The sequence below is a fragment of the Dermochelys coriacea genome, chromosome 2, assembly GCF_009764565.3.
Source record: "Dermochelys coriacea isolate rDerCor1 chromosome 2, rDerCor1.pri.v4, whole genome shotgun sequence".
NCBI lineage: Eukaryota > Metazoa > Chordata > Testudines > Dermochelyidae > Dermochelys > Dermochelys coriacea.
Genome location: NC_050069.1, coordinates 155,655,127 through 155,669,269, shown reverse-complemented (window position 1 = coordinate 155,669,269; position 14,143 = coordinate 155,655,127). Strand labels below are relative to the sequence as shown.

At 37.7% G+C, this 14,143-nt stretch overlaps 1 protein-coding gene across 5 annotated transcripts in view; it reads left to right on the top strand.

Moving 5' to 3' along the window:
- Positions 1 to 14,143, top strand: part of INVS (inversin) — a 201,747-nt gene that overhangs the window by 149,184 nt on the left and 38,420 nt on the right. For all 5 annotated transcript variants that reach the window (XM_043508523.1, XM_038388551.2, XM_043508525.1 and 2 more), the window contains 3 exons: positions 128 to 357; positions 1,846 to 1,952; positions 6,022 to 6,234. In XM_043508523.1, coding sequence (XP_043364458.1) covers positions 128 to 357; positions 1,846 to 1,952; positions 6,022 to 6,234 — 550 coding nt within the window. The remainder of the gene's footprint in view (positions 1 to 127; positions 358 to 1,845; positions 1,953 to 6,021; positions 6,235 to 14,143) is intronic.

Genomic DNA, 14,143 nt, shown 5'->3' with positions numbered 1-14,143 from the left:
ACCCCATGGTCTTTTGGTTATCAGAGGTGTTCTAAGATGACATGGGCTTAATTTCCCCTTCCTCTGACATGCAAGAATATTTTGATGCTTTTATTGCTGATGTTCAAATGTTGTTTTGCTATTACAGGGGGAGCCAGAGTAGATTTGGTTGATCAAGATGGTCATTCTCCCCTTCACTGGGCAGCTCTGGGTGGAAATGCTGATGTATGTCAAATTTTGATAGAAAATAAAATCAACCCAAATGTGCAGGATTATGCAGGTAGAACTCCCTTGCAGTGTGCTGCATATGGGGGCTATATTAACTGCATGATCGTGTTACTGGAAAATAACGCAGATCCAAATATTCAAGATAAAGAGGTATGTTGTTCTTCACTGTGTCATTTAAGTTAATGTCAGACCAAGCATAAATTGAAAGCATCTTCTCCTTCCTGTATATCCTTCTCTTTTCTGCAGCACAGTGGCCTTAATCCTTGCTTTTCACACCAGGAGTACGATGAATCTGTGTTCACTGCTATTGTAGGGGAAGGAAAAGCAGCCCTAAGACTACTTTCCCTTCATGTTTCACTTTTTTAGGGCTTGATCGAAGATTATTATTTTAATATAGGCCATAAACTGAAGATGCACATTTCCATGTTGTCTTTTGGCTTTTCCATATAAAGCTAACATCTAAAAATTATCCTTTTAAAAACTCCTTATTCTTTACTTATTTGTTTTCTTATTTAAATATTTAACAAGGGAGTGTAATTTTGTAATCCACACCATGTCTGTCTCTAGCACGTGTTAGTGAGGATAGAGCAAGTGAGGTGCAACAAATTTGCCGAAAGAACTGCAGCAATTATTTGTCTGTCTTGCCCTTAAGGACGAAGAAGAACATTGTAGTTTGCTTGTATGTTCCTTTGCTCCATCCCTTAGGCATTAAGTGAAACTCGGTGCCAAAACAGAGTTTGTTTTCTAGGACAAATTCTCTGTTGCTGTAAATTGGCACAATTCCACTGGAGTCAATAGAACTGCATCAGTTTACATCAGCAGCTAACTTGCCCCAATATGTTAACCTTTTACCTCACTGCATGAGGCATTCTTTTCTATCCCACAGTCAGTTTAATGAAACTTGCTACAGAGCTTTCATATCTGGGAATTCTACTTACAGTGGTCTCAAATTTGGAGCCGCAATGTTCAGCCAATGTGCTGACAGCCAAGGATGTGGTCAAAGTATTACCTGAAGGCCAGATCCTTGGCCCTAGCTTCAATTGATTTCTGCTACATCAAGTAGTTCAAAGCAGCCAGAAAGTTGCCCTAAAAGGTCAGCTGAGGATTCTCCTGACATGGGATAACCCTTGCGAGACTTAGAACTGTCATGGAAAGCTCTGTGCCACCTGCCCCCGATGCCCTTTATGCAGGTGGAATGTTGGGGAGTCTGCTGAAGTGTGGCAGAGTGCACAGTGCTCCATCTGATCCATGGCTCTACAAGACTACATCCACTGGCATCATTTATATTGGTCCTTAGGCCGGTTAAATTACAGAGGGCTATTTTGGCCCCCAGCTGGCCCATGATTTCGGGAAGAGAAAGGAGGCTTAGAGACAGATTTCCTTCTGCTATTCTTAACTTCACAGAGTATAAATTCTGCACAGCTGCAAATTTGGCCCAGATCTATTTTTAAAAATCTTTTTAGTGATTTTTGCTTTTAAACTCTTTATTTCTTTGTTAATGGACAAGATGTTTTTTGGAACCACTTGTTTGGTCATAAGGTCCATTTGAGCCCTGAATGACACCATATGCTATTTTTCTTCGGCAATACAAAGTTAGCAGCTAATAAACCTCTTACTTCATATATTTTTGGTTTATAGGGAAGGACTGCTTTACATTGGCTGTGTAACAATGGCTATCTTGATGCTATAAAGTTGCTGCTGGGTTTTGATGCTTTCCCTAATCACATGGAGAACAATGAAGAGAGGTACAGTTTATTAAACAAATTATTTTCTAATTTAGCAAACTTACTCTGGTTTGTCTGTCACGTGTTCAATATTGTCTGAGAAACATGAGCTTGAACACATCTAAAAACACTGGTGTAATCTCGGGACTGGAGAATAGTTAAATTATGCAGTTGAAGACACTATTTTTCAAATAAGACTGTTCAAACCTTTATCTTAAATTTCTATTGTACTTTTCAGCCTGATCCTGCAGAAGACTTCTGTGTATTTTACACTGTGTGAGTAATCTCATTGAGGCCAATGAGGCTACTCTTAGTGTGTAAACTTAGACATGTGTGTAAGTCTTTCAGGATTGGTGCTTCACACAATAACAGTGAAATGAACAGAAATACAGTGAATTAAAGTAAATTTACTTAAATGTTATTTGCCGTATTCACCTTATTAGAGTTAGGAAATTAATCTTTCTATTCCACCTTAATCCTATGTTCTTCTGTTTAGTACAACCTTATTTCAAAAACCCCAAAGTACAATTTCTTTAATTAAATTCTGCTTTCTTTTTTCTTATACTGTGTCACTAAAAGATGATGGAGCTGTTCGTTTTCACAAATCTACCAACAGATGTCTATACAGGGCCCAATCCTGCTCCTGTTGAAGTGAACTGGAGTTTTGCTGTTCAGTTCAGTGAGGGCATGATCTGGTGAAAGGAGAAAAGTAAAATTGTATTTTAAAAATAGTTATTGCAGATTACCTGGTGGTTATCTGTATTCTGATGGTCCAACTAAAACATAAATCCCTCTATAATTATAGGGTGACTATAAATTTGCATCTGTTTTCTTTGTCTCTGACTGACATATAAATAATAGTTTTTGATTTAAAAATCTTGGGTTGTGATAGTTTAAATTGATCACATGACTGCAGGTAATCAGCGCTACTACATATTTTGGTGTCTCTTTTCAAAAGACAACTTCATCACAATCATAAACAAAATTATGGATCTACATGCCAAATAAATATGAGTACATCAACATTTTAAAAATCACTAGAATGATTTAAAATCCAATGTACATTAGTGCTGCAGGATTTTGGCTTCCATCCTGTCTCCCTTATTTTTTTTTAATTGCCTTACTTACCCCTATCATTTGTTTTTTGTTGCCTGCTCTGGCCATCCAGACGTCTCTTCCTGTCCTGCAGAGCAATGTATTATCATTTTTCTATTGAAAACCACAGTAGAAAGCATTAAGCAGCTCCCGGTTGTGTTTCTCTAATGCTGTCTATGGTGGCTTTCAATAGAAAATGAAAATAAACAGCTGTATTTGAATTAATTTTAATTTATACTATTAAAAACAGATATTCTCCTCGAGAACTGGAAGGTGACCAGTGTTGTACCTGTCTTAAAGAATCCTGCTAATGGTGCTTGAAGAACTTCAAGTTAAAGATTTTTACCCTGGTATTCCTATAACCACTTCATTAGCATCTAGGGAAGCCCTCTGTTCACCTCTTGGCATCACTGTGTTTGTATGTGTGATCGTTAAATCCCACATTCAGATATGCTCTTGCTTATAATTGCATTATCTAATCTAAATGCACTGGCACATCTCTTTTCTTTGTGTGTTTCTTTTACTGTTTTAAAAGACAAGGGAAGTAAATTTTAAAATACTATATTAATAGAATTACAGTTAAGAACATAGATGCACTAATCTCAGGAAGCTTTTGAATTTCCAGAATTTTGTGTATTTAAATATTCAACCTTAATGTTGCACAAATAGTGATGCTATATTTGCATTTGTCAAATAGTGTGTCATATCATCTAAACTCTGACATAATTGGGGATGAGTGAACCTTAGGTGCAGCGCTCTGGTTTGATTTTGATGGATTGACATTCAAATATGCACACTTCCATATGTTAACGCATGGTGCCCTTATGGTGGGGAGGCATCCATTTGCTCTTATCTAATAGCACTCTTCAAGAGAGGTTTAGCAGTTTCCTACAATTAATAAAACAAATTAATAAAACAAATTGGTGTTTCTAGACCAAACTGTTTTTGAAATATGATGATCCTAAAAAATTTTTAAGAATGCCTTTTTAAAATTACGTCAAACTGTCACAGAACATTATTTTCTGCCAAGAGAGGGGACATTTCAGGAGCAAAGAAGGCTTTTGAGAGAGGTAAATGGGAGACAATGAATGTATGTCTGAATGAGAGTCAATATAAGCTCAATGATTTTTTTATAAATGTAATCGTGGCTCCTTCTTGAAGTGCTGGTCCCCATGTGTATTCCACACAAGGGAACAAGTGCACACTGCGCTCCTGAGATCAGAGATTTCTGGCATGTGGTGTCCCTTGGTCCGTGCCTGTGCAGTTGCTCTCCTCATACTCCGAACTGAGGACATAAGGGGCATTTTGGATTGACACTTCTCCAGTTCCTCTCTTACTGCCAGTCCCAAGGATCTGAAGCAAAGGGGAAGGAGTGGGGCTAGTGGAATACATATAGGGACCAGACATCTCAAAGAATCTCCAGTTACAGGTAAGTAACCTCTGTAGACACCCATGCTTTAGGAACCTAAAAATATGCTTTAATATCTTTTTGTATCTGTTCCATAAAAATATTCAAAGCACAGGTAAACTTTTAAAATTGATTTTTCTCAAGTGAGCTCTTTTTAGTAGTATCTGTCCAAGAATTATTTCAAATCTTTCTGTCTCATTTAATGTTTTATCAGCAACACACCTTGACCTACAAATCTCCATGCTCTGTCGTTGCCTTTTATTCCTACTGACATTTCAGTTCAGACACTCTAATCTTCCCATCAAACCATCACCATATGGCAAGTCCAATTGTGCTGTCTGTCTGTTCTTCCTGTCTTTATCTGCATTGCATCCTTTCTGGTTACCATCAAAAAGAGCCTTAATTTTTATTACCTCATACATTGATACTAGCTGTTTAACTTGATACATTGTATAAGCATCATATTTTTTTCTATTGCCACTATTATTCAGTTAATAAATGTATTTTTCTAGCATGGGCGCTTCAATACAAGTGGGGGTTTCTGTGTACATTTTGCTGCCCTTTACTGCTTGTGTGAATTTGGGCTAAAATTTTCAAAAGTGCCTAAAAGGGTGTGTCTATGCCGCAATAAAACACCTGCAACTGGTCAGGATCAGCTGACTCAGGCTCTCAGGGCTCACTCTGCTGGGCTGTGATGGGGAAAGGTCAAGAGCCTGGGCCCAAACATCTACACTGCAATTGTATAGCCCCACAGACTGGGCCCTGTGATCCTGAGTCAGCTGACCTGGGTCAACCATGGGTGTTTTACAATAGTATAGACATACCCTAACTGACTTCGCCTAGGTCCTGTTGAAAACCAGAGGCACTTGGGCCCGTAAGTGACTTTTGAAAATGGGACTTAGTCTCCTAAGTCTTTTTTAAAAAATTTTACCCTTAATGCCCCTGAAAGTGTGGAAATAATACCATGTGCTATAGTTGGTTATAATATCATTAATCTTTTTGTAACACATCTCTGCCAAGGTACTTAAACCTGTCCTGCAAAATCACTGCTATTTCTGTTTTGGCCTCTCTTTGTCAAAGCTGTAAACCTTGTTTATTATGTAATTACAGTATTTATGTGATATTCTTATGTGAATAAAGATTCACTAGCTAGAAGGTAGAATGGGACTACCAAGATGAGTTTTACTTATGATCTAAACCAGAATTTGGAATCAAGTCCCCAGAAGAGAAATACTTGTGCAAATAACCCAGCATGCCACCTAATCTCACATCATGGGCATTTTTCACTTATAAATTTAATTTAGGAACACAGTGCATCTCCCAGAGGATATATTTGTAAGTGAGCCTCAAGGAACAATTAAGTCTTAATTGCTTGCTCAAATCCTCTTTTTAAAGAAACATGTTAAGGTATGGAATCAGTCAGATCCTCAGAATTTGGAAAAGTGGTTCTCTGAAAAAGGTGTTAAATACTTTCCTTTGAGGAGGTTTCCTCTTTAGTGGAGCTTCCATCTCATTTTTTAAACCAAAAATATACATTGGGAGTAGCAATCTAATCTATCATAACACTTGTATGCTTTCTGTCTTTAGATACACACCACTTGATTATGCTTTGCTTGGAGAACACCATGAGGTGATTCAGTTTATGTTAGAACATGGCGCTCTGTCTATAGCTGCCATACAGGACATTGCTGCCTTCAAAATCCAAGCTGTCTACAAAGGATATAAGGTTAGAAAGGCTTTCCAAGACAGAAAAAATCTTCTAATGAAGCATGAACAGCTGAGAAAAGATGCTGCTGCCAAGTAAGTCTGACACATGGAGAGTGCAGAAATTAAGCTATTAAAAATGAAATTGTTGAAGACAATAGTAGTTTACAGATGAATTACTCTATATTTTTTTTACATCTTTTTAGAAATAAAGTCTGTGTTCCCTTAAAGGAAAATCTAGTGTTCTACCAGATGGTGTATAGATAGGTACATTATATAATACATTTATGTTTGGAGGGTTTTTTTTTAAATAAACAAATACTTCTTAAAGCTTTATGATTTCTGTGGTGATGGATAACTCTGGGCCTGTGTCATGCAGGATACTATCCTCCCTCCCTCTGAGAATCATTCTTCTTGTGATGAGTTGCCCCCCTTATCTCTGTTTCTCAGGAGTTGGGAAATGAAGAGAGACTTCCCATCCAATCAGTTTCTAAAGAGTTGCCTGTGCCAATCCTGCTCTGTATTAACCCTGTTACCTGGTTTTTCAGTACCTCTCTTTTTAAAATGACAAAGGAGTTTCCTGTGGGGGTGTTGTAGCTGTGTCGGTTCCAGGATATTACAGAGAAAAGGTGTGTGAGGTAATAGATTTTATTGGACCAACTTCTGTTGGTGAGAGAGACAAGCTTTTGAACTATATAAAGTCTTTCTTCAGATTTCTCTCAAAAACAGAAGTTGGTCCAATAAAAGTTATTACCTCACCCACCTTGTCTCTCTAAAGGAGTTACCGAACAGGACTATAGTGAACAAGACTATAGGAATGGAGGATAGAAACAAAGGGGAAGTTGAGAGTGAGCAAAGTGTATGTGGGCAAAGAGTGAGTGAGCAGCGGAGCAAGAAGTGAAGGAAATACAGGATGGTAGAAGGAGAAAGAAGCTATTAAATATGGAACTTAAATAGATTTTTCACACGGATAGAAAGAGTTCACCAGTTACAGAACAGCAAATGAAACTTTTTAAATTATCTTCCTGTCAAGGGCAGGCATAAAATGACTTTTGCCATCCCTTAATTTTTATTCTTAGATCGTTAAAGCCACGGTAAATACCAATTCATAGCAGAAGAGCAAGGCTAAATGAAGTATTCTAATAGCCAAGTAACAAGGTAAATTAAAAGAGAACAGAAACTGATCAGATAAACAATGCCCATGTTCCCTCCAAACATCAGCAGTATATCTGACATCCACATCTTATCTAATCTGTATAGGATGTTTCTTTATCACCCATTACTGTAGTAGCTGTATTACATCTGTGTATGGTAGTTGTTCCTAATAGATGTCTTCATAGGGATTTTGCCTTTTATCTTTCCCAGATACTAAGAAGCTTTATTTGTTTGTTTTTTCCACTAGATTTTGTTTATTCTGGGAAAGCTTTAACAAATAGGTGATTCTTCTAGGGTTCTCTCTGACTTTCTCCAGTAGCTTGTTCCACATTTCATTTCCACAGGCTTTGAATCCACAATTCAATTCCTATGTTATAGGTGTCTGAATATGAATACATGATTGATTTTTTTAATAGGGAGTCTCTCATTAGTATTAAAAGAGAATATGGTTTAGGTGTTTGAAAAAAAACATGTCTGAAATTAACTTTGTATCTATTTTATGAAGCTTTGCAACCTGCTCTAAAATGAAAACAAGCAGAATTTCAAAACTTTCTTATTATCTGTGATCACCCATCACAGTGAAATTCACAAAACTGTACCAAGTGAAAAGTCAGATTTCTTTCCAGCTTGCTTTAAATGTAATCCTTCTCCCCTCTCCCCTGATAATTCTAATTTAAAGTTACATGCTTTAAGTAAAATCCAGGAATTAGACAAAATATTGCAGAGTACAAAGTTGTTAATCAAGCATCAGTAAATGTTTAACCAATATTCATACAGTGAAGATAGAAAGGTGTCCAAAACATTTTTACAGGGGCATGAAAGGAACTTATGCTCTAGTTAGTCTAACATCAGTTTGGGGAAGATATTAGTAATTAGATGAGGAAAATAAATGGGAGATATTTAGAAGACCACAGTTTGATTATCGATAGCTAACTTTACCTTAGCTAGCTTTGTTTTAGAAAAAGAACATTGTACTTCACCAACTAGTGGAATTTTGTAAGGATTTTACAGCCAAGAAAGGCAAAAGTAGTAGGTTTCATATACTGTGCAAAGATTTTCTACACACTGTTTTTGTTTGTTTGTTTTTTTAACTAGAAAAGTACTTGACATCGGATTAGAAAGCACATAGACTAAATAATTTATATAATTCAAGTAATTATACATAAAACATGATGAATATGAGTGACAGTCTACCTTATATAATTGACATAGTGCCAGAATTGTGATGAGATTATATACTAAGAATATAACTTTTCAACGAACAGGTGAATTTAATCAAAATAATTTAACTGCTTGTTCTATCAAGCAACTAAAATATAGTTTATAGAACTTTGTAGTCTGAAGTTCCACAATATTCAAGAGGGACAAATTGAGTCCTAATCCACTCGTGCTAATGTTGCCACTAACATAAAGATGTATATGTTTTCCATTTGTCCCAGCATTAAAATATTGCCACTTACCCAGCTAAAAGAAACTAGTATTCAGATACTTCACATCCTATTTGGTGGATGGTGCTTAATTAAGTTATTCGATTCTGCTACTTCAACACTCACAGAAGAGATATTTAAAAACTCTTTTATTATAAACAACCCACAGAAGAATCTTCTCAATTGTAATATCCGGTTGTACAGAGATTTATTATTTATTACAGCAGTGCCTAGAGGCCCTGATTAGGACTAGGGCCCCATTTTGCTAGACACTATACAAACATATATGAAGGTGTGTTTCCTATCTCATGGCATTTCCACAAAACATTCACATATTTCCCTTTCATTTCTCTGCAACAAATAAATCCTGAAAGGAAAATGCATCTCAAAACTATACCATACTTCGACCCCATCCACATACATATCTCAATTCACATACAAACTCAAGTAACCAAACACAATCAAAAACAAATATAATAGCAATGCTACAGAACACCCCTCAATCTCTAATAGACCAGAAGTATTGTCAGCAACAGAAACGCAAAAGCTGAGATTTTCAAATTCAGGCGATTTGGATGCCTTAGTTTCATTAACTGTAATGGGAATTGTACAGCTAAAAGTGGCTCTGAAAATCTCAGCCAAAAAGTTTTCACTGAAGCTTTTTTAACATAGAATCATAGGACTGGAAGGGACCTCGAGAGGTCATCTAGTCCAGTCCCCTGCACTCATTGCAGGACTAAGTGTTATCTAGACCATTCCTGACAGGTATTTGTCTAACCTGCTCTTAAAAATCTCCAATGATGGAGATTCCACAACCTCCCTAGGCAATTTATTACAGTGTTCAACCACCCTGACAGTTAGGAAGGCTTTCCTAATGTCTAACCTAAACCTCCCTTGTTGCAATTTAAGCCCATTGCTTCTTATCCTATCCTCAGGGGTTAAGAAGAGCAATTATTCTTCTTCCTCCTCCTTGTAACAACTTTTTATGTACTTGAAAACTGTTATCCTTTCCCCTCTCAGTCTTCTCTTTTACAGACTAAACAAACCCAGTTTTTTCAATCTTCCATCGTAGGTCATGTTTTCTAGACCTTTTATCATTTTTGTTGCATGTTTAACCCTAGTGGAATGTTTGTAGTGGGGTTCCTCACATCTCAACAGGAATTTAAGAGAACCATTCTCAGAACAGCATCAGACATGTAGAGTGGAGATATTGTCTCCTGAAATTTCCTGTCCGTGTCTGGAAACTATTTCACTTTATTCTCTGTTGAATATGTCTGCTGCCAAAGTTGGAAGACTTCTCTGAAGAAGTCTGGGATGAAAACATTAGCTCTTATATTGCTGCATGACTTGTGTGCTGTTACTTCTGCAGAAAGGTCAACTGAATTAACATAAAGCATACATTACTGGAGTTTGTAATCTCTGTCTTATCTCCATATTATAGATGATGACAACTGTCATCTGCTTTTTTGTATATACATTAATTTGTTGCTCCTTGCAATTAGGGTAACATCCCTTCTTTGGGAAGAATTTGATCTCCACTGTTGTATTGATCATTTATGGCCAATAAGGACCAATAATAATAATGGTCAGATAATCTAAATTCCAAGGATGAAATCCTGGCCCCCTTAAAACCAGTGACGAAATTTCCACTAACTTCATTGGGACTGAGATTTCATCCTGGGGTATGTCAGGATAGGAGGGGAGCCAGCTGAGGGTGGGGCAGGGACAGGAGCAGGCTAGGGGGAATCTGTCAGAACTTCGAGGCATCTGCAAATCTTCCAAACAAGGTAGCAACAGTGAGCAGGCTGTAGTGGTTGCTTTCATTAGGAACCTATATAACCTGCTTCCGGGTCACTTGGTTAGTCCCTTGCTTGTGGATTGCCTGGGCCCTGATTGATTGGCATTGGCCTGTCATAGGATTTTCAGGTAATTACCTCAGATGTCTCACCAGTTCAGGCTCAGGGATGACTTATCACAGAGTATAGTTTGCAGCCTCCCTACCTATGGAACTCCCCTGAACTCAGTGGAAGATCCATACATAGACCAGCCGTCTTTGATGAAATTATCTAATAGTTTCCTTTTTAACATGGAATACTGTGCTTCTTTCTGTGTGATTTAGATCTGATTTGACCAAAAGAATTTATTTTCCTACTTGTGATGTCCCTGGTGTTTTGAAAAATGTATGATACTTTTATCTACAAAATTTCATAAGACATCATTCCTTCATTATGATATGTGGGTGTTTCTGTTACTCCAGTGTTTATTTTTAATGTATATTATAAAATTTATTATACTGTTTCTGATTCATTGAAAATAGTGGAGACAAAGTCTCTATACCAAGTATGGGGGAAATATTTATTTAAATTGAATTGATATACAATTTTGAGCATATATTCATATCAAGTTATCACATATAACAAATTTTATCTAATTGCAATTTTATGATCTGTCATAAACTGGAGGGGACATTATGTTGTCACCATTCTGTGTATCCATCTGTGCATTCTACAGTTAAGCTTGGCCAGAGTTTTACTCTTAGCTACATACAGCCTGCTAATATCCCTCCTGATCTGATAAACCTGCTCTCCAGATAAATGTAGACAGCATATGGGAATCCTGAATGGTGATGAACTGTTTCTTAGGTTAAAAGAAAAAAAAAAGACTTCAACTTCTGTATTTAAAACTCTCTTCCTAAATTTTTAATTGATTTTTTTTAGTTATATATAAATCATTCCACAAGTTGTAATGTTCTGAATTAGTTTGTTTTTTAAAAAATTGGGTACTTCACCTAAAAATGATAAGGATAGACAATGATGGTTACAATAAAATGGACAGGAAGTGTTTTATTCAGAATACAGGCAATTTACAGTATGTAATTCACTATTGCAAGAAGTGAAGACAAATACTGTGGATGGCATTTAAAATGAGCTACGTGCTAAATACATGTATAACTGCTAATAACGTCTGTAGATATACAAATTGGTTAAATGCATATCATTTATATAAACCTATTTCATGTGGGTTAAACAAAGATATTTTATATCATGTACAAAACTGCACAGATGATTAGGTGGTTCATAGGAGAAGGCCTGGTCTCGGCCACTGGATTTGGAGGCGTAGCACTGCCATTGTCACAGGGATGGTAACAAATGGAGTGTATGGGGCAAAGTTTCAAAATCCTGCTGTGCTGCATGTAGGATCATTTTCTCTGATCACACCATGTTAATTGCCAGAGTCGTAACGGGATACGCTGTCCAGTAAATACCCTACTCTTTGGGGGGGCTTTTGGGTAGTCTTGTGATTTTTTTTGCAAATCGATTGAGAACTAGTGAACTTATTAGGGTCAGCTCCAGAGACCTTTATGAGATCAAATGGGGCTGGCTCCTGGCAAGTAAGCAAACCCGGTATTTCTTCTAGAATCTGTCATTTTGTGCTCTAGAATCTAAGCTTTCATTTTACAAAATAAATTTAACTCTTAAGATTACAAATTATTGGAATTATTCAAAATATAAACCAATTCAGTGATGTCTGCTTGAGCCCTCAGACAGCCAGATGCAGATAATAAAAACAGAAGAAGCCAGAAGTGTTAGAAGCAAATGAACTGATCCCAATGGCTTTGTAATTCCAGAATAAAAAACTTAATTCTTGAAAAAGAGAAGAATACAGTAAAAGTTCAGAGTTGTAGAATATGAGTGAATTAAGAAAAGGGTTCTAACAATGAATTTGTAGATTATGGAAGTCCTGAACAAGGACAAAGTAGTAAAAGGTAATGAGAAGACTAGATATGTTAGTATCTCTTACTGTTCTGTGGCAAATGACATTAGCAAGTCTGAAAGCATGTAGTAAGGAAACCTAAGTAGATGAGGCACCTTGCAACGTCAATTAATGAGAGGAAGTTCAGAAATTTGAAATCAGAATTATGTTTCAGGCTGTGTTATGCAGCCAAAAGTGTCAGGAAGCCCAAAGAAGAAATCAGCTGTTGGCAGGTTTTTTTACACTGATTCAGCAACCATATCCCAAGCCACTTTCACAATCTGCTATACTGTTATTAGCCAAAGGAAGGAGCATACATATCTGAGAACATCCAATGTTAAAACTCCATTTACAGAGGAAATACCACCTTAAGCATGGAAAGACCCTAAAACAAAAGAGCCCCCATAATTAATAAACTCCAGCTTATATTGAGGAGAAGCAGGACAAGATGGAAAACAATATTAATTCTGAGACTTGCGTTGTTTTGATTTTCTTCTCAGCCACTGAGGCTTAAAACAGGGACGATGACAACAGTCAGATTAGTAAAAAGAAAAGGAGTATTTGTGGCAGCTTAGAGACTAACAAATTTATTAGAGCATAAGCTTTCGTGAGCTACAGCTCACTTCAGACTAACATGGCTGCTACTCTGAAACCAGTCAGATCAGTGTGTCCCATGTTCTTCTTCAAGTAATATCCCTATTGGTGCTCCACTGTTGGTGTAGCGGTGTCCATTTGGCCTGCTCATGCATTGCCCCCCCGCTCATGCTCTGCCACAAGGCCAATGAATCCTAAGCAGGTGAACCCTCCTTAGTTCCTCCTCAACCGCCCTTGGTTAGAGACAGAGCTTTAGCTGTCCATTAGCGTATCATTAACTTCTTCAGAATTGTTAATTTTAGCTTTCTTTTCTTTACTCATTTATCTTTTATTACCAAAGCCAAAAAACCCACTTTATTTTAGACTTCATTTTTCTTCGCACTCCCCCCTCATCTGGAGACACACACACCCCCAGACATACAAAAGTATGGTTTGTGCCAACAGCTGAAGCCCAGATCCAGAAAGGTTAGAGAACTGAGACTCAAGCTTCTCCTAATGGAGGTGGCCCTTCAACCACCCTCTGAACCATGCCAACACCACAGAGAGCAAGAAGCCTCAACGCAACCCTCTATTTCTAAGGGAGGTGAGCTCAAGGAAATGCCCATGAACCACTTTTGCAAGACCTTTAAGAAAAGAGTCATGAGTCCCCAGAGTGAGCCCCAACCAAGCTAAAAACGATCTCTGGCTTGCTCTGCGTCATCCGTACCAGTGGCACCGAAGTTGTCTAAGTCAGGTACCCAGGGCTTGCATAGCACTGCCCCAACAGAGTATGTTGGGCTGCCTAGGGACCCAGTGGGCATAGGCAAGGAATCATTGGTACCAACTGGGCATGAGAGGTCCAGGAATCGGCCAAGTGCTTGACAGGCAACGGCGGATTGCACTATCAGGTATATATCCTTGACTCCTTTGATGCAGACATCTTGGCACCGACAACCACCACTGGTACCAATGCCTTCGACACCACCATACTTCCGGTACACAACAGACCTTTCGGTGTCTGACGCACTGGATTTGCCTCTACTTAGTACTGGGGCTCTGGTAGTGAGTCCATCCAGAGCTCCAGGCTCACTGGCAAC